This window comes from Lepus europaeus, chromosome 23 (assembly GCF_033115175.1).
Source record: "Lepus europaeus isolate LE1 chromosome 23, mLepTim1.pri, whole genome shotgun sequence".
NCBI lineage: Eukaryota > Metazoa > Chordata > Mammalia > Lagomorpha > Leporidae > Lepus > Lepus europaeus.
Genome location: NC_084849.1, coordinates 23,351,885 through 23,375,281, shown reverse-complemented (window position 1 = coordinate 23,375,281; position 23,397 = coordinate 23,351,885). Strand labels below are relative to the sequence as shown.

General features: G+C 54.7%; 1 protein-coding gene across 1 annotated transcript in view; it reads left to right on the top strand.

The window, feature by feature from the left end:
- The first annotated feature begins 3,823 nt into the window (after positions 1–3,823).
- The window catches only part of TBC1D10A (TBC1 domain family member 10A), a 30,982-nt gene continuing 11,408 nt past the window's right edge, over positions 3,824–23,397 (top strand). The window contains exon 1 of the mRNA XM_062182799.1: positions 3,824–4,084. Coding sequence (XP_062038783.1) covers positions 3,876–4,084 — 209 coding nt within the window. The 5' untranslated portion in view covers positions 3,824–3,875. The remainder of the gene's footprint in view (positions 4,085–23,397) is intronic.

Here is a 23,397-nt window from a genome sequence, read left to right as displayed (position 1 = left end):
GCAGCCACACGCTGTGGTGAGAAACACTCATGGGGCCGGCGCTGTGACGTAGCTTGTAACGCCATTGCCTGCAGGGCCAGCATCCTATATGGGCACTGGTTCTAGACCCAGCTGTTCCACTTCCAATCCAGCTTTCTGCTATGGCCTGGGAAAGCAGTGGAAGATGGAACCTGCCTAGGAGACCCGGAAGAAGCTCCTGGCTCCTGGCTTCAGATCGGCGCAGCTGTGGCCGTTGTGGCCATCTGGGGAGTGAACCAGTGGATGGAAGACCTCCCTCCCTCCCCCTCTCCCTCCACTTCTCCCTCCCCCCCCCCTTCCCTCTGCCTCTCTGCCTTCAAATAAATAACTAAATTTAAAAAAAAAAAATTCAAGACAATGAATTGGCAAGTGCTTTGAAGCTACAGATGCCACCATTGCCAGCATCTCGGCGGCGTGGCAGATGCTTAGCTCTCAACAACTCAGTGTTTCTGTTTTACAGATGAAGAGACAGACTCGGAGAAGTGATTGCTTCAAGGTCACCAAGCAGCAGTGTGCATCCTGGGTGGTCTGATGAAACAAAATTAGAAGCTGGGGTTTAAAGGCCTCAATTGGAGTAACATCTACCCAGTCTCCCAGAGATGGACACCCAGGGGCTGCTGCTGTAGATTTATTTCACTTGAAAGACAGAGAGAGAGAGATCTTGCATTCTCCCAAATGGCTGAAACGGCTGGGGCTGGACCAGGCTGAAACCAGGAACCCAGAACTCCATCTGGGTGTCCAACGTGGGTGGCAGGGGCCCAAGCCCTGGGCCATCTGCTGCTGCTTTCCCAGGCGTGTTAGGGAGCCAGATCGAAAGTGGAACGGCCGAGACTTGAACTGGTGCTCCTACATGGGAAGCTGTGGTTGCCAGTGGTGGCTTAACCCAGCCAAGGGGCTTCTCAGGTGGCCCCCGGCCCCACCTCAGTTACTCCCAGTGTGAACATCTGTGTGCCTGCTCCCTCACAGAGCTACAGACGCGTCTGGGATGTGACCCTAGACAAGAATTAGGAAGTCAGAGGGTTGTGGATACTTTGCTGTGCTCAGGGCTTCACATTGGCTGTAGGTGTGCCTGGCTTCTCTCTCCCTTCCCTGGGATAGGCCCACCCCCCGATGGGAGGCCCACTCTGCCCTTCCCAGGAGCCGGGAGTTCAAGCCCACCACTCTGGAGCCACTAGAAAAGAGGAACATCTTCCCAGACTGAGAGTTTAAGACCAAAATAGTCTGTGCCCACTGCCATGTCTGCTGTGGCCCTGTTTATGGAAAACCAGAAACCCATGGAATGCGAAGATTGCACAGCAAAGTCTTCAAGAATGTCTGAGCCACGTGCCATCAAAGAAACAGCTGGTGAAGTCACTCAAGGCTGAAGACCTGGAGCTCTTAGCCTCTCCCAGGCCTTGCAGCTCAGGCCTGACTCCTGGTCCTCTCCGCTCTCTGAGCCTGTCTCTTCCGTAGGTCTAGGGGAGGGGACTTGTGGCCATGAAGGGCTACACTGAGAAGCCATCGTTATAGCTCCAAGAGTTGACAGTCCCTCGGGTTAGAACTAGGACGCCATGGGGCTAAGACCTCGTAGGTAAAGTTGGCCCATCCCTCCCAGTGTAAGCTGCATTGAAATCCTTAACTGTGACACAGGACTAACAGTAGCATAGACCTCATCGCTAAAAGAACACAGGAGATGATGCAACCAGCTTGGAAAACAACTTGCCAGTTCTTCAGAAAGTTAAACAGAGCCATATGACCCAGACGTTCCACTCCCAAGAATCTTCCCAAGAGAAATGATGAAAATGTGTGTGCACACAGATGCTTGTACCTGAGTGTTCAAACAGCGTTATTCATGCCAGCCCCCACATGGAAACACGCAAACGGCCATCACTGCTGACTGGGTGCACAGCCTGTCCCTGTGATGGGTTATTATCCAGCCATAAGGAAGGGGAAGCGCTCATGTGTGCTACAGTGTGGGTGAACCTTGGAAAAGTAAAGAGCTGGCCACAGAAGGCCACATAGTGTATGAACTGCCCTGAAAAGGCAAATTATGGTGACAGAAAAGTGATTTCCCCGGGATTGGGCAAGGGGGACTGGGGACTGACGGCTAATGAAGAGGAGTTTCACCTAGGGTGATGAAAACGCTCTAAAGTGAGTCGGGTATGACTGCACAGCTCTGTAACACACGGAAAACCACTGAATTGTACACTTGAAACATGAATTGATGGTATGTTCATTATATCTCAATAAAGCTGTGGGGGTCAAAAAGATTACAAGAGAAAGCAGAACTTAGGGCAGTGTGGGAGGGCACAGTGAAGGTTGGTCCTTATGCCTTTTTATTTTTAAGTTAAAGACTTAAAAAAAAAAGATTTTATTTATTCATTTGAGAGGTAGAGTTACAGAGGGAGAGACAGAAAGAAAAGTCTTCCATCTCCTGGTTCACTCCCCAAATGGCTGCAACGGCCAGAGCTGGGCAGATCCGAAGCCAGGAGTCAGGAGCTTCTTCTAGGTCCCTCATGTGGGTGCAAGGGCCCAATGGCTTAGACCTTCTTCCACTGCTTTTCCAGGCCATAGCAGAGAGCTAAGGTGGAAGAGGAGCACCTGGGACTAGAACCAGCATCCACATGGGATTCTGGTGCGGCGGGTGGAGGCTTGGCCCACTATGCTACAGCGCTGCCCCCCTCCCCCCTCTTACTCCCTTTTAAAAATATTTAAGTGACAGGGAGAGGCAGAATGGCAGAGAAAGAAAGATCTTCCATCTGCTGGTTCACTCTCCAAGTGTCTGCAACAGCAGGGACTGGACCAGGCTGAAGCCAGGAGCCAGGAACTCCATCTGGGTCTCCCACGTGGGTGGCAGGGACCCAAAGACCTGGCCATCATCTGCTGCCTCCCAGACGAGTTAGGGAGCTTGTTCCGAAGCGGAGTAGCAGGGAATCAACATGTGAGGCAGCTCAACCCCCTGCATCACCACTCCGGACCTGGTCCTTATTAATAATGAGGCGGGTAAAGCCGCTGCCTGCAGTGCCGGCATCCCACATGGGCGCCGGTTCGAGTCCCGGCTGCTCCACTTCCCATCCAGCTCTCTGCTATGGCCTGGGAAAGCAGTAGAAGATGGCCCAAGTCCTTGGGCCCCTGCACCGGTGTGGGAGACCAGGAAGAAGCTCCTGGCTCCTGGCTTCGGATCTGCTCAGCTCCGGCCGTTGCAGCTATTTGGGGAGTGAACCAGATGATGGAAGACCTCTCTCTCTGCCTCTCCCTCTCTCTCTGCCTCTCCCTCTCAAATAAATTAAAATAAAATATTTTAAAAATAGGCCTCCCACGAGTTCATTTAAAGCCCCATTAGCAGTGAGGAAAACTTCGAACAGCCTTTCAGCCGCCCTGGTGCGTCCCCGAGCCCGTTCGGAGCTCCTCGGAGTTCCCGACAGGTTGAAGGGGTAAAGCCAGCTCCATCCCTGTCTCTGGGGTCTCAGGAGGGGAGGGGCTCAGGAGGCAGACGTGACATCCTCTGGGCCACTGGGAGCGCCGCTGCAGGTGACAGGCACGGCCGGGGCCAACCCGGAAAAGCCGTAGGAGCGGGTCCAGGTGAGTGCCGGTGATTGGCAGCCGAGTGGGGAGGGCCCGGAGTGACGGCTGTCCCGCCCCCTCAGTCGGGCCTGTTGGCGCCAGCTTGGGGGAGGTGGGCGGGGCCCGGGGTTCGCGGCGCCTATTGGGTGTGGGGGAAGCACCCCAGGGGGACTAGAGCCCCGCCTCTAGCCGTGCGGTGGCCAATGAGCGCGGCGTATGGGAGGGGCGTCGGCGGCGTCGGCGGCGGCCGGGAGGCTGAGGCGGCCGAGGTGGCTGAGGTGGCCGCTGGGGCTCGGGCGGCGGGCGCGGCCGGGATGGCGAAGAGCAGCGGAGAGAATGGGCCGCGCGCGCCCGCGGCCGCGGGGAGCCTCTCCGGGACCCGAGAGAGCCTGGCCCAGGGCCCCGACGCCGCAGCCGCGGACGAGCTCAGCTCTCTCGGCTCCGACTCGGAGGCCAACGGCTTCGCCGAGCGCCGCATCGACAAGTTCGGCTTCATCGTGGGCTCTCAAGGCGTGGAGGGCGCGTGAGTACGGCCGGGGGTCGGGATCGGGCGCGGGAGGCGCGCGGCCGGGCCTGGACTCGCGCCGAGCCGCCCGCAGGACCTGCTGACCTGTCCCCCGCCCAGCCAGCGACAACCGCCCCCTTCCCTCCGCGGCCCCAGCCCCCACCCCGCCCCCACAGAGCCACCCCCACGGGGAGCCCTGCTTCCGACCGGGGCCAGGCAGGCCCACTCCCCTCCCCCGCCCCGGACGGACTGACCCGCCCCTCGGGAGGGACCGCCCGTGCCCTGTCCCCGTGGCGGGACAGAAGGACAGATAGCACCCGAGACTTTCCACTGTCTCCTGGCCTTGGGGTTGGCTTTGCCACGCCTGACAGGCCCACGGATGGCTGCCCCTCTTCCAGACAGATAGTCGCCATCCCTATCCCCTCCCCCACGGGCCACAGCCCCCTCGCCTCCCACCCCGCTGCCCCCCCCCCCCCCACACACACACCAGGAGACCAGAGGCCTGCCCCGACCCCAGCCCAGGACACACTGACCCCTTCCTGCGGACACACAGGCCTCTGTGACCTGACACTGGTCAGCTCCCGGGTGGACAGCCCCATGCAAGGACAGACAGTCCCTTCATCCCTGTAGGGTCACAGAGGGCTCCCCTCCACCTCCCCCACCCAAAGGCTCTTTCCCCGCTGTCACTGGCAACAGGTGAGCAGACAGACACTCCCCCGTCCTGGTGCCACGCCACAGGCACCTGCGCCTCCTCCCAAACCCACACCTGGGGCGTGGGAGGCAGGGAGGTGGCAGGGTCCTTGCTCATGGAGCACAGCCAGACTCCCCACCCCTAGAGCAAGCACCCAGGCACCCAGCTGGCTGGCGAGGGAGTAGAGCAGCACCTTCCCTCCAAGCTGGGCAGCCAGGACAGCCTCACTCTGGCCCCGCAGAACCCCCTGAGCCCAATCCTAACTGGGGCTGTATGTGGGCCTGCTTAAGAAACATGGACTCCTGGCCGGCGCCGCTGCTCACTAGGCTAATCCTCCGCCTTGCGGCGCCGGCACACCGGGTTCTAGTCCCGGTTGGGGCGCCGGTTCTGTCCCGGCTGCCCCTCTTCCAGGCCAGCTCTCTGCTGTGGCCAGGGAGTGCAGTGGAGGATGGCTCAAGTGCTTGGGCCCTGCACCCCATGGGAGACCAGGATAGGCACCCTGGCTCCTGCCATCGGATCAGCGCCGTGCGCCGGCCGCAGCGCGCCAGCCGCGGCGGCCATTGGAGGGTGAACCAACGGCAAAAGGAAGACCTTTCTCTCTGTGTCTCTCTCTCACTGTCCACTCTGCCTGTCCAAAAAAAAAAAAAAAAAAAAAAAAAAAAAGAAAGAAACATGGACTCCAGACCCTCCTCTCGCGCCAGCTGTCTTGTCACATGAGACCGGTGGTGCTGTGCGCAGAACGGGCTAGCCCCTCTCTGCTGTGCCTCGCATCCGACACAGGCAGCCCCTCACTGATGGCCCCCATGGGGCCCTCCAGAACCCTCCTCCAGCGGGGGGGCCCTCCTCCCCCCTTCTCCCACCCCGTGAGATTCCTCAAGGCTCTGCAGCCTCTCTCAGGACTATGGACATGCCTTGACTGTCGAGGAACCGCACCCCACACATCAGCCCCATAAAGGTCACTTCCGGGATTTTCCCCAGCCCCAAAGCCTCTCATTCACCAGGCCTCTCTCCCGCAGAGGAATCTGGCCACTCCCCTAAGGGGAGTTTCCTTCTTCCCACTGGCGCTGTCTCCTCCAGCCCCTCCCCAGCAGACTATCCAACCGGGAGCCTCAGAGAGCACCCCTAGTCAGGATTCCCCATCCTGATTTGCTGCTTCCTCACAGCGCCCCAGGGAGGGATTCACTTGTGAGAACCCAAAGGGGACTTGGGGTGTGAGTTTTTGAACTGAGGAGCAGTCACTGAGGACCGGAGGCCAGGGAAGTGTGGTGTCGCAAGAGCAGGGAAACAAATTCTCGTTTTCGTCTGCGGGGTCTTGGAAGAAAGAGCTCGGGTTTGTTGGTGAATGCTAGGGCGGGAGACTGTACCGTAGCTTCTCAGGCAGTTGACCAGGTCTCAGGGCGGGCGCAGAGCAGGGCGATAGAGTGGGAAAAGGCCAGATTTAGAAATCACACTTGCTGGCTGTGCGACCTTGAACAAGCTCTGGCTCTCTGGGCCTGTTTACTCACTATAAAGGGAGGAGCAACACTTCCACCGTCCTCGCGGGGGGGATTACTTGAGATCAGGTAAGGGGAGGAGCCTAGCACACTGCCTGGTGTACAGAGTGGCCCAGAAGATGTTGGTTTTCTTTATTTTTCCTTCGAAATATCTGAGAAATGAGGGCGTACCTCTGGTATTTGTGGGCAGCGAGAGGTCCCAGTGGGAGCACCTCCCTTTGGCTCTGGTTCCCAGCCTTGCAAGCCAGACATCTGCTTTCCCTACCCCGAACCACAAACCCGGCTGTGGCTCTGCACATGCCCTCCACTTCTCTGCATCACTGGTGTCTGGGGCTGCGGCGGAGGAGGTGGGATTCCCAGCCCAACTCCTCTCTCCCCGCCTCACTTTCTTAAGCCTGTTGGTCAACCTAAAATCTCTGGTATCTGAAAGCTTGGCTGCTTCCTGCTTAGTTTATGGTGTGGTTCAAAAAAAAAAAGCCAAGAGTAAGTCCCAGCTCAAGGCCATGGAGGGGAAGTTATGGGAAGTTTCAGGGTGACCGCCCTGAGCCCAGTCTCGTGGTTGAGGGCTAGGAGTCCATGTGCCGTCCCAGAGAAGTGAAACATTAGCGCCGATGGCTGCCGTGGAGATGCAAGGGACTCTGGCTCCAGATTAAAGGTCTATTTCAGCCACCCTGGGCCAAAGGTTGTCTCAAAACAGTCCATCTGGGGCCAACATTGTGGCACGGTGGGTTAAGCTGCCACTTGCAATGCTGGCATCCCCTATTGGAGTGCCAGTTTGAGTCCTGGCTGCTCTGCTTCTGATCTAGCTCTCTACGGGTGTGCCTGGGAAAGCAGCAGAGGATGGCCCAGGTACTTGGGCTTCTGCCACCTACATGAGAGATGTGAATGGAGTTCTGGGCTCCTAGCTTTGTCCTGGTCCAGTAACTATTTGTGGCTATTTGAGGAGTGAACCAGTAGTAGTAGATGGCGGGAAGGCCTATCTTTATCTCTATCTATCTATATTTCTGTTTCTATTTCTATTTCTATTTCTGTTGTTCTGCCTTTCAAATAAATACTTTTTAAAAAATGTGGTCAATCTTAGCAGTTGCCAGGGGCTGAAGGAATGGGGAAGAAAGTAGGTCAGATGGCTGTTTGGTACCTGGCACCAGTAAATCAAAAAGTCATAGACTGGGGCTGGCACCTTGGCACAGTAGGTTAATCCTCCGCCTGCGGTGCCAACATCCCATATGGGTGCCAGTTCGGGTCCCGGCTGCTCCTCTTCCAATCCAGCTCTCTGCTGTGGTCTGAGAAAGCAGTAGAAGATGGCCCAAGCCCTTGAGCCCCTGCACCCACATGGGAAACTGGGAAGAATCTCCTGGTTCCTGGCTTTGGATCAGCGCAGCTCTGGCCATTGCGGCCATTTGGGGAGTGAACCAGCGGAAGGAAGACCTTTCTCTCTGTCTCTCCCTCTCACTGTAGCTCTACCTCTCAAATAAATAAAATCTTAACAACAACAACAAAAAAAGTCATAGACCGAGCTGGAAGGGAGCTTAAGAGATTGCCCAGCTTAGTCCTTATTTATTAAACACGAGGGAGCTGAGGCTTAGAGAGACTATCTTGGGCTGGTGTGGTAGCACAGCAGGTTAAGTTGCAGCTTGCCACACTTGCATCCCACATTGGAGTGCTGCCTCGAGACCCTGCTCCCAGCTGCTCTGCTTCCAGGTCAGCTTCCTGCTAATGCACCTGGAAAGGCAGCGAATAATGACCCAAGCACTTAGGTCCCTGCCACCCACGTAGGAGACCTCGGTGGAATTCCTGGCCCCTGGCTTCAGCCTGACTCAGCCTTGGATGTTGGGCCATTTGTGGAATGAACCACTAGATGGAAGATCGCTCTTTCTCTCTCCCTCCTTCTATCTCTGTCACTCTGCCTTTCACACGAATAAATCTTTCAAAAGAGGTCCTAGTCAGGCAGTTTCCATTGTGTTCACCATCCATAAATGTGGCCCGTGGCCCCAGCAGGAAATCAGGTGTCAGGTGCAGCAGAAAGCGCCTCCTTCACCTTCCCTGGCTTAGCTCAGCACTTCTGAGTCCCCCAGCAGTGTAGAGGCCACAAGGGCTGGCACAGGAGGGCAAGAGTGTGTTGTCATTACCAGTCCATCACACTGGTCTGTGTCAGGGCTGGGACCCAGCTGACGCACCTTTTCTGCTTAGCTCAAGCACAGTTATTTACTAAATGATTTACCGGTAGACATGCCAACTCAGAAGGCTGGAAATCACCCTAGAGACGGCCATCGTCATACAGCTGGTTAAACTGAGGCCTGAGAAGAGTGGCTAGCCTCCCCCTCTTCCGTCTATTAGGAGCAGACCTGGGAATTGAACCCAGGACTCCCAATTCCTAGCCCCTAAGGCTTCCTACTCCTTCAGCTTGTCTGTCTTTTGTGCCTGCTTCTGCAGGGGATCCCTGGTGGGATGACGTAGCCCCTGGCTGCCGTCGAGCAGTAGCCAGAGGCATGAAAGCCGCTGGATAGCAGTGACTGTGGGTGGCACAGGCCGGACGGGGGTGCTGGTAGCAGTGGTTCTGGCTTGGCTGGAGGCTGAGCTGGGCACTGAAGCCCAGGAAGGACCAGGTAAGGAGAAAGAAGTATTCTCAGCAGGGGAGGGCAAGGGAATGATGCTGCCCTCACTGTCACTTTGGGGTAGGAAGAGCAGACTTGTTTGTCCCGTGGGCAGCAGAGAGGAAATAGGAAGGGAAAGAAGGATCAAGTTGGATAGCACATCTCCTGGCCCAAAGGAGGTGGCCCGAGAGGCGGGTCCCTGGCTTTCCATTTCCCTGCGTTGTCAGGACTGGCTCCTGAGGCTGGGGCTTCCCGCTGGGCCAGAGGAGGCGAGGAGCTCTGCTCTCTGGGATCTCGTGGGTGTTGGCTTCCTGTTGTGGGAGTGAGGGATCTGAGCTGGGCCCAGGAAAAATAACTGGAACAGCAGTGTTGCCTTCTTCAGTTTCCCTATTTCCTGGGCCTTCTTTCTACTTGTGGCCAATTATGACAGTGCTGTGACTTTAGAAATCGTAGAACTGGCTTCACTGGCATCCCTGTAGTTTGGTCTATGCCAGTTTTGGTTGGGATGGGGCCAAGGCCCTCTTGGCAAGCCAGAGCCTGCCTCCCTATCTTCCCACCAACTTCCCTAGTTTGTAAAAGTCCAGAGCATCCACTTCTCTTGAGCTATTACAGTTCCCAGGAGAGCACGGAGCAGGCAATGGAGTGGTCCCTGGGTGGCCCATCTGGTAGGAGTCAGTTACACATGTGGGCCCTGGTCTGTGACTCTAGACCACAGGCCCTCCCATTCTCTCTCCTTCTTCCCTTCTCTCAGCCTGAAAAGAAAATCTGGTTTGTTGGCCCTGTGGGTGTTCCAGGGCCTCAGACAAGACCTGGCTTGGTAAAGGCGGGGCCGACGCACCAGCTGCTGCCCGGGGAAGGTGCCTGTGTCCGCCAGCTAGGAAACACTAAGCTGTGGGAAAGCGATAAGGCGGTGGGCCCTGCCTGCTGTGTTGTCCTCCCAGCATCTGGTCCTGAAACAAGACCTCCCCGGGGCAGTGCGTCCTGACCCTCGTCTAGCCACGCACTCTGCTTACACAGACATGGAGGAAAGAGGGTGCTCCGGGCTCCCTCCTAGCACGAGCTCTGGAGTCTGGCTGTCGTTGTGACCTTGGATATGTTGCTTCTCCTCTGTGAACCTCCGTTTCTCAAATGCAAAATTGTGGTGATGATACCAACTTGGTAGGGTTGTTGTGAGGGTTAAATAAACGGATGTTTGAAAAGAGCTTGGCACAGAGGCGGTGCCCTCTCTTAAAGCCTGGGAGAGACGGTGGCCCTGTTTTCCATTTTGACTTCCTATCTCTGGCTGTGATAGTGAGTGTCAGCGAGGCCCAGTCCCTGTGGGTGAGTGAACCCTCATCCACAGTGAACCCTCTCTTCCCTGTGAGGGGTAGGAATCCCTACTGTAGCTAAGCACACTGAAGACTTGAGAGGAAACTGCCCGAAGTTTGCAGTGGCAAACTGGGCTTGATCCTGTTTCTTGTTGCTAAATCCAGTGACTAAGCCTGGCTAAGGTGGCAGCAGGCAGGGTGCCAGGTCCTCGCAATCGCTGCGGCCCCCATACTCAGGGTAGGAGTCAGCAGGAACCTGGCTACCTGCTCATCCCAGTGTGGAGGGTGAGGCAAGTCTTAGTTAAAGCTCGTGGCCATCCCAGTAGGGAAAAACCTAGGGAGGAAGGCCCTTGGGTTGAGGAGCCCTAGAAACATGGCCAGATCAGACTGGCCTAACCCTCCCTTAGGCTCAAGTCCACAGCATGTTGGTCTTGACCCGAAAATGCTGTCTAATGGCCATCTGACTGATATCCGGTCTGTGCCTTTTGGAAGAAGTGTTTATAGGCAAGGCAGGCATTACTCATGTGTTCCCCGTGAGGAGGCTGAAGCTTGGAGAAGCAGAGTTAACAGTGGAGCCAGAGCAGAGAGGAATCCCGGGCCTTCTGACTCTCAGCCCAGCACTCTTGCCTGTTCTCCTTCTCACTGTCGAGCCCAGTGAGCCTCCAGGCCTAGGCTGCCTTGCCCAGCAAAGCAGAGTGCTGCCGTCATACGCCTATTGTCAATACCCTAACTGATCGCTGTCTGTACCCTGCAGGCAGCACACTTGCCCCTAGCTGCGTAGTCGGCCCCCAGAAAATCTGCTGCTATCTTGGGCCCAGGGACCCCCTCTGGCAGGGAGAAAACTGTCCACCCCACTGGCAAACCAACATTCCTGATGCTTAACCTGCTTGGAAGCCACCTGTTGAGGACTTGGGGGCACCTGCCAACTTAGGCTTGTCTATTTCATCGTTCCCTTCCTTGTACTTGCTAACAACCCTCCCTCCCAAATCCATTCATGCCCTGTCCAGCTCCTCAGAGGCTGTGCCCTCCTTCAGGTAAGGAAATGGCAGTATCAGCATCCTGGGAGAGCAAGCCACGGCCACTTGTTGCCAGCTTAGCCTAGGCAGTGAGCTTATTTACCAAACATTTACTGAGCACCTACTCAGCCAGAACCTGTGATTGGGACAAGGGATACAGAACTGAACAAGATGTCTCCACCTTGTAGCACTCACAGGGCTCACAGACTGTTTGGAAAATAGAACCACAGACATGTCTTGACAATGTCAGGTGATAAAGGCCATGACTGAGGTGTGAAGTTAGGCAGCTGGGCCTATCGGAGTCTACATCCAGGCCTCAGCAGGGACAATGAACAGGATTCCAGTGGATGGGGGGGGCCCCCTGTGCCAAGTCCTTCCACAAATGCCAGCTTTTTGAGATGTCATGTGCTAGAGCAGAGGTAACCAGAAGAGTGAGAGGCAGGAGGATGGTGTGAACCAAGGATAAGCAAGGAAAAGAAGTCGGGCAGTTGACTCTGACCTTGACTGTCAGGCCTCCTGTGCTTCAGAAGGTAGTCTGGGTCTGGTGTGAAAGACGGCAGAGGAGCTGGGCCACAGGCAGTGAGACCTGTCGGGAGAACCCAGGATAGCCCGAAAGAGCAACACTGAGGCCTGGACACAGATCTGGAGCCATGAGGAAAAAGCGGCTGGCAAATCACGAGGGCTTGGTTCACGACTGGCTGTGTGGGCCAACACTGAGATGCGGAGGCCTCTCAGAGAACCTGTTCTGGAGCCTTCTGACTACAGGGAGGCAAGGCCAGCCACAGCCTTCCGCAGCAGTGGGCAGCAGGGTCTGTCACAGCCCTGGGCTCCCCAAGGTGCCTGGTGTGGCTGGCACTCCCAGGGCACATCAAGGGGTTCTTTGTCTCCCTCTAGCAGGAGAGCAGGTTGGCTGACCTGGTTAGGGAGGGAGTCGGGTGAGTGCTTCTGAACTTTGTGGTTTCTTGCTGGTAAACATATTGGATGGCAAGAAGAATGCGAAGAAAGCTAGGCCCCTCCCCAAGGAGAGAGTGCGGAGGCCTGAAGGCAGGGATAACAGCTTGCAGGATAGGTGTGAATCTTTGGGCACCGCCTCAACTCTCAAGAGAGGTAGAGGGCAGCTCGCATCTCTGTTCTGCTCTCGGATGTGGTGCCTCGGCTGGGACAGGTGGGTGCAAGTCCAGCACCTAGGAGAAGGCAAACACTTTTGTACTTAGCAGCTCTGGGGGACAAGAGATTCTGGCTGCAAATGTGGAACTGAGGTCTGTGTGTGGGAAGGGGCTCCAAACCAGGCACAGGGATCAGAGTTCTAGTGCCAGCTCCCCCACTGACCCCTGTGGTTTGTGACTTGGGCATGTCACCTCATCTGGTCGTGGGGCTAATGGTCCCTGTTTTTCACCCAGCACTTGGTGTGTGTGCAGCCCTGTGCTAGGTTCAGGATAAAGGACGGGCCCTGCCCTTACAACTTAAAGGGAAGTCAGATATGAAACAGTTTAGTTACAGGTGTGGCTGTGTGCAGAGGCTTGTGAGGATCATATGAGATAACTGGATTAGGAGCATTGTATAAATAAAGACTGCTGAGCAAGGATTAGGACACCCAAGCCCCAGGCCTCACTGAGCCACTAACTAGCTGTGTGACCTTCAGAAAGTGGTTTAATCTTTCTCCCACATAAAGTAAGACATTCTCTCTCTCTCTCTCTTTTTTTTAAAAGATTTATTTATTTATTTAAAAGGCAGAGTAAAAGAGAGAGAGATCTTCCATCCACTGGTTCACTCCCCGAATGGCCACAGTGCCCGGGGCCAGGCCAGGCTGAAGTCAGGAGCCAAGAACTTCTGGATCTCTCATGTGGGTGCAGGCCCAACTGATTGGGCCTCCTTCCACTGCTTTCCCAGGAGCCTTAGCAGGGAGCTGGATCGGAAGTAGAGCAGCCAGGACTCAAACCAGTGCCCTTATGGGATACTGGCACTGGAGGCGGCAGCTTTACCCACTGTGCCACAGCACCAGGTCCTGTAAGACACTCTTAATGGGGCAATGTTAATGAGACCATCTACTTCTAACATTCTGCGACTGACTTCAAAGCAGAACCATGCTTGAAGAGTTCTTTATGTGGCACCTACTACAAGAATGCAAGGGGGCCTCGTGCACATCCCGCACAAGCCACGCTCCCAGCATGCTCTTTGCAGGACCAGGGACCCTCATGGCTTAGGGGTGTAATCAGAGGATGCTTTGACCCATGTAGCTCTTTAGTCTGCAGGGTACTTTCATTTTCTTTACTTCGCAGTGACCCTTACGGTAGCAACGGGAAATTGGCAGGGTAAGTATTCTTTTGCCCTATTAAACAAGGAAACCATGGCTGAGCAAGTGATGGAACTGGGTCTGGACTCCTCCTTCCCACTTTTCCATCTTACTAAGACTGGAGCCACTTTGTGGCTTTTCCTTCCCCTCTTTGTCCCAGCCTTATGATTTCAGCCGAGCCTCAAACCTCTGCACTTCTCCTAACAGGCTTCTCAGGTTGTTTTTGCCCCGAGTTGTTATGGCCCAACTCCCGCCCCAGGTCTGTACACGCAGTCCCTCACATGTACCCCAGGTTGAGACAGGTGCTGTCGGGTCGTGAGGCACCCAGTGAGGGAGCACAAGTGTGGGGAACTCTTATCCTTCCTCAGGCACTCTGGGCGCTGGATGCCACGTGTCCGGGGTGATCCTCCTGGCCAGCCCCTTTTGGAGGACGTTTCTTTCCCTTCCCTCTCCATCTTGGCCTCACAAAAAGAGAAAACTAAACCCGGGCCTGGGGAGCCCAGGTCGGTTCCAGACAGCAGCAAGACCGAGCTGTGACTCCTGCCTCTGTCGCTTTCCAGGGACGTGATGTCTCTGTAAATGGACCAGTGATGTCCTAGAGGGGGATGGTAGGAGGATCAAGGGAGATGATGTTGGCACAGTGTCTGTCACAGAGTCAGGGCTCTGTGGTCCATGGCGGATCTCATAATGCACACTGAATGACCCTCTGAGATTGCACTGCGGGCCTTTGGCATAATGGCGAGGGGGTGAGGTGGTGTGGTGGGAAGGTAAGGCTTCCCTCATGTGCTCTGCCCACTCACCCCATGGCCTTGGTCACACTCAGCTTGTAGTCAAGCCTGCCAGGGCAGGTTGGGAATCCCCCTTCAGTTCCTCATTGAGTCATGTGGAGCAGAGCCCTTTGGCAGCCCTGACTCTGAGGGCCTGATATCGCTCCCCCGGCCCGTGAAGAGAAAGCGGAAGTGAGAAAGCAGAGGGGGGCCTCCTGCGAGCTTCATCCCCAGGCATGCACCAGAGATGCCTGGGGCCTCTGTCTGTCTGGGGAGGGGGGAGGGGGTCTGTGCACTGTAACTGCCACCACCTTCCTCTGTGCACCTTCCAAACGTCATCCTGGGCTTCCAGTCTGCCTCTGAGTGACCCGCTCTGTCCTCCGAGCTCAGTCCGGTAACGCTGCTGCCCAGGGGAGCCTGTACAATGGGGGACCTTCACGTATCAGCCTCGTTTAATTCTGTGCAATAGTTATCATCATAACCCCCTTTTACAGAGACAAAAACTCAATCCCAGAGCTGAAGTGACTGGCCAAGCATCTCTCGGCTTGTGGCTCTGGGTTCACTGAGCTCCGCGCTCCCTGGGAACATGACCGTGCATGCAGCCGAATGGATAGCACCCAGTGGGAGAAGAGCAGGGCCTGGAGTCACTCCCGGTGCCGTGGCCTGCTCACTGCGGACCTTGGACAGTTACTGGCCCATCATCTGCAAAGGGGGATAATTGGAGGATTGAGCTCAGGAGCTTGTTGGCAGAATTAAATGAAATAATTAAGTGCTGAGCACGGTGTCTGCACAGCAAGTGCCTGGTACGTGTTATCACAAACATTCAGTTAAGTTAATTGAATATTAGAACTGCAGTGTTGTAAGAAGCCGTCATCAAACATGTCCGTGCTCAGTACTGTGCTGGCCTGTGAGGGAGGTCTGGAGCTGGCCAGAGGCAGAGGGCCTTGTTCAAGCCCTTGCTACGCTGTGTGCCCACCTGGTTTCAAGGCAGAGGACTCTAGACCTCAGAGCTCCTGAGGTCACCAAGCCCACGGACACGCCCCCGCACATTTACTGGGCGCCAGCTCTGTTCTCGGCGCAGCACACACTGCAGTGAATGAGACCAGTGGAGCTGCTGCTCCCCCGGGAGCCCTGGCCTCCAGCAGTGCCCCTTCTCCTGGAGTGCTGCCTCAGCAGAGCGGACAGACGGGTGGCACCCGCCCCGCGGGACTGCTCACATTCCCCGAGCAAGCAAGCTCTCTCCCATAACTCACCCTTGCACGCACCTGGGCCTTCTGCCTTGGGTGTCCTTTCCCCTTGCTCAGCCTGGCCACTTCCTGTCACTCGTCAAACCCCAGCTCGACAGTCAGCTCCCCTTTGAGGCTTTCCCTCTTCAGCCCTGCCCTCACCCTGGGGACAGTCCCCGCACCCATACATGCCTCTGTCCTGGCTCTTCTCTGTGTGCTGTTTACCCACCCGCCTGTCTGCCAGAGTCACCCTCAAGGGCAGGGGTGGGACACAAGAGACAGGACACCAGAGAGAGGCGTGTGGAATGTAATGAGGGGCTGTGCTGTGTCTGCGTGAAGATGAGAGGATCAGATTAGATACAGGAAGGGGAAGTTTGAAGGAGGGTGGCCCAGGCGGAGGGCACCTAGAGAGGGCTAGAGGAGAACAGGAGGGCCTGGGAGCCAGCGCCTGCGGTTTCTATTGGACAAGGAGGGTGGTAGGGAGTCACGAGGCAGGCTGAGTGGAGGAGGGGCTTGTTTAAACAGTAAGCCAAGACTTATTTGGTAAGATCTATCAATTCGATCTTACAATTAGATAAGGGTGGGTGGGCCATGTGAGTCATGGCAGTGTCCAGTGAGGTTGAGATCCAAGGACTCACTCTCAGGCCAGGAATTTCAAGTATCACTCTGCCTGGCAGGGGTCGGGGTTTGGGTTTGAGGGGGTGTTTCTCCTGCTGACATAGTGTCCAGAGCTTTCTGTAGTCAGTGAGGGACAAGCTGGGGGCTTCTACTGTGGTCTGCACCGTTCCTAGGTGAGATGGGCAGGAGGAGGAGGATTCCTGGTTTTCTGGGGCCAGCGAGGCTGGTGCCTGGGAACCATTTCTTCCATCTCACTCAGAGCAGGGTGGAGCTGAGCAGACTGGGGAGCTGGGCAAAGGCCCAGGGCACCAAGGCCAGTGAAGGGTGGAGAGAACCTGTTTACCATTGTGCACTGACCCAGGGCTAGAGGGAGCAGAGCCAGGGAATTCCTCATGGGAAAGAGAGGCAGGCCCGGCACTGGCCTACACCGGAACGAGGGGGAGTGAAGCAAGCCACGCTGCTCTCTCGCCCAGACAGGGGCGCCGGGCCGCCCGCCGGAGGGGGCGCCAGGCTGCAGCAACCATCGTCCTTCTCCACCCTGACTCATGGCATGGCCCTGGGCAGGCCACTGCCCTCTGGGGGCCAGAGGCTTCCCCGGCTGTGGAGTGGACCTGCTGGGTGAGCTCGCCAGCCTCCCAGCCCTGACAGTCGGCCATTTCACACCACCACCCTCCTGTCTCCCCCATTCTGTTTTCCCATCAGCACTTCTTATGGAACTGACCTAAAAGCTATTTATACTTTGAGTCATTACCACCTCTTAGGGTAATGAATTCCAGAGACTGTTACCAGTGTGCAAAGTAGGCCAGCCTTGTGTTTATCCTCGCTTCTCTTTGAGCTCTGGGTGGGAGTGGGAAGCTGTCCCACCGTGTTGTCCCTGGATTTGTGATTGGTGGCGCTCCCTCTGCACACACTCTTTCCAGTTTTCCACACTTTGGTGAGGCTTCCTCTGTCTCCTCTCTGTCCCAGAGACTCAAATGTGAGAGGCCACCTCTCAGCACGTGAGATGGCGAAGGAGAGGGAGGGGAAGATGATGCATTGAGGCTCTTTATACATATTGGGTAGTTCAGTGTTCAGGTAGCAGCCGGCACTTCCAGGCTGGGGAACCTTGGGCAGGTTACTCAACTGTGCAGATCGTAATGTTCCTGTCTATTAACAGAGGTAATACAAGCTATTTCCTTGGAGAGTTGTGTGTCTGTGTCGTGCTTGGTGGAGCTAGTGCTCAAAATGTATTGTCTCTTATTGCCCCACGTCATCGTAACCTCTACTCTCCGAGGAGGTGGCATGGCCCCCATGTTAGAGAACAGGAACCGGAAGATCAGAGTGGAGCAGCCCTGCCCTGTTTCACACAGCTGTAATGTGGGAGGGCTGGGTCAGAAGCCAGCGGAGACAGTTTGTGTGTCATTGGGTAAATTACATAATCCCTTGGTGCTTCACCTGTTTCACAGGTGCGATGAGGCTAATTCTGCCCAGCCTACCTCGGAGGATTTGAAAGTGCTAGGCAAACTGCAAATGCTGGTCTCCCAATGGCTGCCATTTGCTGCCAACCTACCAGGCTGGGCCCTCGTACACACTTATTCCTCACTGCAGTTCCACAAAATATGAGGTCTGTATATTTAAAGGTGAAGAAGTTCAGGTTTAGGAGGTCAGGTGTTTCTCCCTATCTTCCAGCTACTAAATGGAGGACCCGGAATATCCGAGCTTGGTTGACTGCAAGATTGCTACTTTTTAAATCCCCGCCCCATATTCCACCTGGCTTCCATGAAGAGGATCAATCCTATGACCTCAAGTTTTCTGTCTGGAGAGTGTTTCTCTTCATTTGGGCTGGTTTAGGGAGTGAAGCTTAGAGGAAGAGGTTAGACAAGTTCCTTGGGACCAAAGTTTATCTTCCACCAGAGGCTAAAGGGGTCATGGGCACGGGCATAGTGCCTCCAAGTTTGCCAAGCAGGCAGGGTTGAGGTATGCTAGAAGGACCAGGGAGAGAGAGCCCCAGCCTTTGGCCTCAGTCGCTTTGGGAACCATCTTGTCCCTCTGAGCTTCTGGGAGCCTCCGACCTCCGGGTTTCAGGAGGTCAGGGAACCAGAAGCCTATGGAGAGTGGTATCAGCGGATTATCACTGCTGCCTTGGGCCATGCCGGGGCCTGGGAGCCCAACAGGATTTGTGATCAGGCACTGCCTTTGTGTCCTTTGAGTCTTCCTCCTCAGGGGAGGGGCAGCCAGCCAATGGCAGATCACCCAGCCTCGCCATCTCCACCTGAGGCTGTGCTCGCGAGCAGTGCCCATCCAGCATATTGGCCTGACAGAGCTCTGTTAGGCACGGGCAGGCCACTCACAGGGGCAGTGAGAACACCAGGGCAGGGGGTTAGACTGTCTGCAGGGGGCTAGAGGTGGGGCCACACAGTGGCATCTGGATAAGAGCCTCTTGGGGAAGTCAGAGTCACTGTGGCGGAGGGAAGCCCTTGTTCAGCCACTTCCTTTTTATCTTGTGGCTTTGCTCAGGTCACACAACCTCTCTGATCAGCTCAGGTCTCATGAGCCAAATGGAAATAGTAATCACTCTGTGGCCGGCGTTGTTGCGTAACAGTTAAAGCCTCCACCTGCAGTGCCGGCATCCCATGTGGGCACCCATTTGTGTCCCAGCTGCTCCACTTCCAATTCAGCTCTCTGCTAATGGCCTGGGAAAAGCAGTGGAAGATGGCCCAAGTGTTTGGGGCCCTGCCACTCAGGTAGGAGACCCAGATGAACCTACTAGCTCCTGGCTTCAGACTGGCCCAGCCCTGGCTGTTGTAGCCATCTGGGGAGTGAACCAGCAGATGGAGGAACTCTCTCTCTCTCTTTCTCACTCACTTTCAAAATAAATAAACAAATAAAAATGAAATTGTAATTAATGGGTGAGGACTCCATGTCATTGGGCCTATTAGGAGGACAAAATTGCTGTAGACAGAAATAACCCTGAATAGAGATGAAAGTAATGATGTCATGTAAAAAGCCAGGCAGGCACCTGTTAAGTACCTGTAAGGTATGTGGTGAGGATTACAGAAGAAGTTCAAGACTTGGTTCAGGTAGGGAGGGACAGTGCTGAGCAAGTTATAATGAAGTGCTCATTTCACACTTCATGTCCTGACCTGTTTGTGAATTGGTGCCGAAACTAGTTTTAGGGGATTGGGACAAGGATTAAAAAAAAAAAGAAGGCCCTGCACCCCATGGGATACCAGGAGAAGCACCTGGCTCCTGCCTTCGGATCAGCGTGGTGCACTGGCCGCAGCGCGCCAGCCGCAGCGGCCATTGGAGGGTGAACCAATGGCAAAGGAAGACCTTTCTCTCTCTCTCTCTCACTGTCCACTCTGCCTGTCAAAAAAAAAAAAAAAAAAAAACAAGAAAAAGAAACGTGTGAGAAATGGTGTTCTAAGCCAAGGCGAAGGCCTTTAGCTGAACAGCTCTTGAGATCTGAGTAGGCAGGTATGTACACGGTGGGCTTAGCCTGGGGAGGTGGAGAGTGTGGTGGATGGGTCAAGAGTGTGGGCAAATGGAATCAGGCCGACCTGGATTGGAGTCCCAGGTCTGCCTTTATAGCTACACGGTCTTTAGCTAGGCACTTCACCTTACTAAGTCTAGGCTTGTATTGTGAAAAGGGGAGAATGACTTTAGGGTATGATTTTTATGAAATGCTCATGTCATAAACATATGTGAAATGTTGAGAAGGAATTTGATAAGTAATAAATGATATGTAACAGGTAACTATTATTGCTGGGTCTACCATTCTAATCTTTTAAAAATTATTTGAAATGCAAAGTGACAGAGAAAGGAGACAGAGAGAGAGAGAGAGAGAGAGAGACCTTCCATCTGCTGGTTCACTTCCCAAAAGTCTGCAACAGCTGAGTCCGGGCCAGGCTGAAGCCAGGAGCCAGGAACTCCATCTGGGTCTCCATGTGGGTGACAGGGGCTCAAGCACTTGGGCTGTGATCTGCTGATTCCCAGTTGCATTAGCAGGGAGCTAGATGAGAAGCAAAGGAGCTGAGACTTGAACCAGCACTCTGATATGGGATGCAAATACCCCAAGAGGCAGCTTAACCCTGTTGGCCTAATACCTGCCCCTGGTTCTGATGTGTAATGTTGTATTGGGTCCTGAAGAGTTGCTGTGGCTTGATAAGGGGAGAAGAAAGGCCATTCCGGGTAAGGATGGGTGGATGACAAGGGAATAAGTGTGGGTGTGCTTGATATGAGAAGGGTCTGGGAATAGTATGGCCTCTGAGGGTGTTGAGATTATAGCTAAAAGATACTGGGAAAGTCTGGACATGGTATGAGGAAGAATGTTTTAGCAGTCGAAATGGCCAACAGTAGAGCGGCCTCAAGCAGATACCATGAGGCCTCATCCCTGGAGGGGTTCCAGCAGAGAGTGTTGTCATTAAGCTCTGAGACCACCCCAGGCCCCTAAGGAAGGGGTTTTGGGGGCCAGCTCTGTGGCATAGGAGGTAAAGACGCAGCCTGCGACACCAGCATCCCATATGGGCGCTAGTTCAAGTCTACTTCTGATTCAGCTCCCTGCTAATTCGCCTGGGAAAGCAGTAGAGGATGACCCAAGTGCTTCAGCCCTGCACCCATGTAGGAGACCTGGAAGAGGCTCCTGGCTCCTGGCTTTGGATTGGCCAGCTGATTGTAGCCATCTGGGGAGTGAACTCCGGATAGAAGATCAATCAGTCTCTCTCTCTCGCTCTCTCTCTCTCTCCTGAAAATAAATAAATAAGTAAATAAATGGGGCAATGGTGCTGACCTTGTGGTATAACAGGTAAAGCCACCACCTGCAATGCCAGCATACCATATAGGCACCAGTTCAAGTCCCGGCTGCTCCACTTTTAGTCCAGCTCCCTATAATGCACCTGGGAAAGCAGTGGAAGATGGCCCAAGAACTTGGACCCTGCACCCAGAGAAGCTCCTGGTTCCTGCCTTTGGACTGGCCCAGCCCTGGCAATTGTGGCCATTTGGGGAGTGAACCAGTGGATGAAAGATCTCTGTCTCTCCCCTTCTCTCGGTAACTCTGCCTTTCAAGCAAATAAATAAATATTTTAAAAGAAAGTTTTAGATGTAAAAAAATAAAAAAAGAAAGGTTGGGTTTTTTTTTTTTACATTTATTTATTTATTTGCTTATTTATTTATTTTTTTGCCAGGCAGAGTGGACAGTGAGAAAGAGAGAGAGAGAGAAAGGTCTTCCTTTTGCCGTTGGTTTACCCTCCAATGGCCGCTGCAGCCGGCGCATCACGCTGATCCAAAGCCAGGAGCCAGGTGCTTCTCCTGGTCTCCCATGGGGTGCAGGGCCCAAGCACTTGGGCCATCCTCCACTGCACTCCTGGGCCACAGCAGAGAGCTGGCCTGGAAGAGGGGCAACCGGGACAGAATCCGGCACCCCGACTGGGACTAGAACCTGGTATGCCGCTGCCGCAGGCGGAGGATTAGCCTATTGAGCCACGGCGCCGGCCTATTTATTTATTTGAAAATCAGAGTTACAGAGAGAGAGAGAGAGAGGATTTCCATCCATTGGTTCACTCCCCAATTGGCCGCAATGGCCGGAGCTGTGCCGATCCGAAGCCAGGAGCTTCTTCTGGGTCTCCCAAGTGGGTGCAGGGGCCCAAGGACTTGGGCCATCTTCCACTGCTTTCCCAGGCCATAGCAGAGAGCTGGATGGGAAGTGGAGCAGCTGGGACTGGAACCAGCACCCATATGGGATGCCGGCACTGCAGAAGATGGCTTTACCCGCTACACCACAGCACCGGCCCTCAGAAAGGGGTTTTCTAGAGAGCATGTAAGGCTCAGGTGAAGCATCGCCCAGGGGCCATTTGGTCCCATGTACTGGGTCAGCTTCTCTCTCATTAGTGACCAGCTCATGCCTTTGTCAGGAGGAAGTCACCCTAGAGCCTCTACACCATCACATGGTGCAGGGACCCCGACCCCAACTTCATCTCACAGACCCTCTCTGAGCATCCTTTGACAATATCACATAGGGTGGGCATTTGGAACAGCAGTTAAGATGCCACTTGTACCACATATCAGAGTGCCTGGGTTCAAGTCCCACTCCTGCTTCCTGCCAATATACACCCTGGGAGGCAGCAGGTGATGGCTCAGTACCTGGGTCCAGCCACCCATATGGGAAGCCTAGAATGAGTTCTTGGCATGACCTTGCCCTGGCTATTGGGGACATTTGAGTAGTGAACCAACAAATGGAAGATTTCTTCTGCCTCTTTTTCTCACTTTGTGTCTCTCTGCCTTGAAAATAAAATAAAATAATTTTAAACTCAAACTAGATCTTTTGATTGACGTGTTCATTTAAAGCAGCAGATTTTTGTTTCTAGGATGATCTTGCCAAATCAATGGTGTAATTTAAAATCAGTGGTGTCTTAGAATCCAGGAAGTATGGTCGTTTGTTTTGTACCCTATTGAAATTCCGGTTTGAGGTTTGGCAGTGAGGCTTTGAAACTGCCAAAGCTGTTATCTGGCATCAGTTTAAAAAAAAAAAAAAACTCTCAACCTAGCATGTTCCTGGGTATGTCTGCACCTGGGAGAACTGGTGTCAGCCAGGCACGGCAGTCAGATTTTTACCAGAGCCAGACCCAGGACTTACTCACATAGGAATTCTTGGGAAACTGGCCATCTCAAATGAAAGCCCGGCCATCTCCGAGCCTCAGTTTCCTCATCTGCACCACGGGAGGATTGGCTCAAATATTATCTGCAGCAAGAGCTTCCTGTTGACTCAGTGTGGGCACCCTTTCCTTCAGTTAGCAAGGAGCCTGTACCCTGACTTGTCGCAGAAGCAAGTGCATTGTGGGTCAGGGAAGGCGTAATGACAGGGGGGCCGTGGGCCTTCGGTTTCTGCCCCCCTGGATGTTTGGGGTTGCCTGGAAATGCATGTCCCTTTGTAAATTACCAGGCTGAAAACTTGGGCTCAGCTTTTCTCTTATCAGGGAGAAAAAGGAAGGGAGTGTCCTTGAGCCTCTCCACGGTGGCTCTAGGTGAGAGAGGACCAGCACCTCCAGGGGGTGATCGTGTCAGCGTGAGGAGGGGGCCACTCAGCGCCACGCTGGCTCTTAGGCCCGGACAGTTCCCCTGATAGAGGCCATGAAAAAGACGACTGCTCTGTTGCGTCTTCAGGCCTTTGCTCTGCCAGGGCCCCTCCCTCTGCTTTCCAACCAGTACATTTCCTTCCGGCAGCAAGAGAATCAGACTCAGGCCTGGGCCAAGGCCCAGCCCCACCACGTCCTGTTCCCGAGAGCTCCTCTGTGCCGCCGTCAGTGCCTCCAGCCCCGCGCTCCTTTCTGGGAAGTCGGGCGGGACTGACTG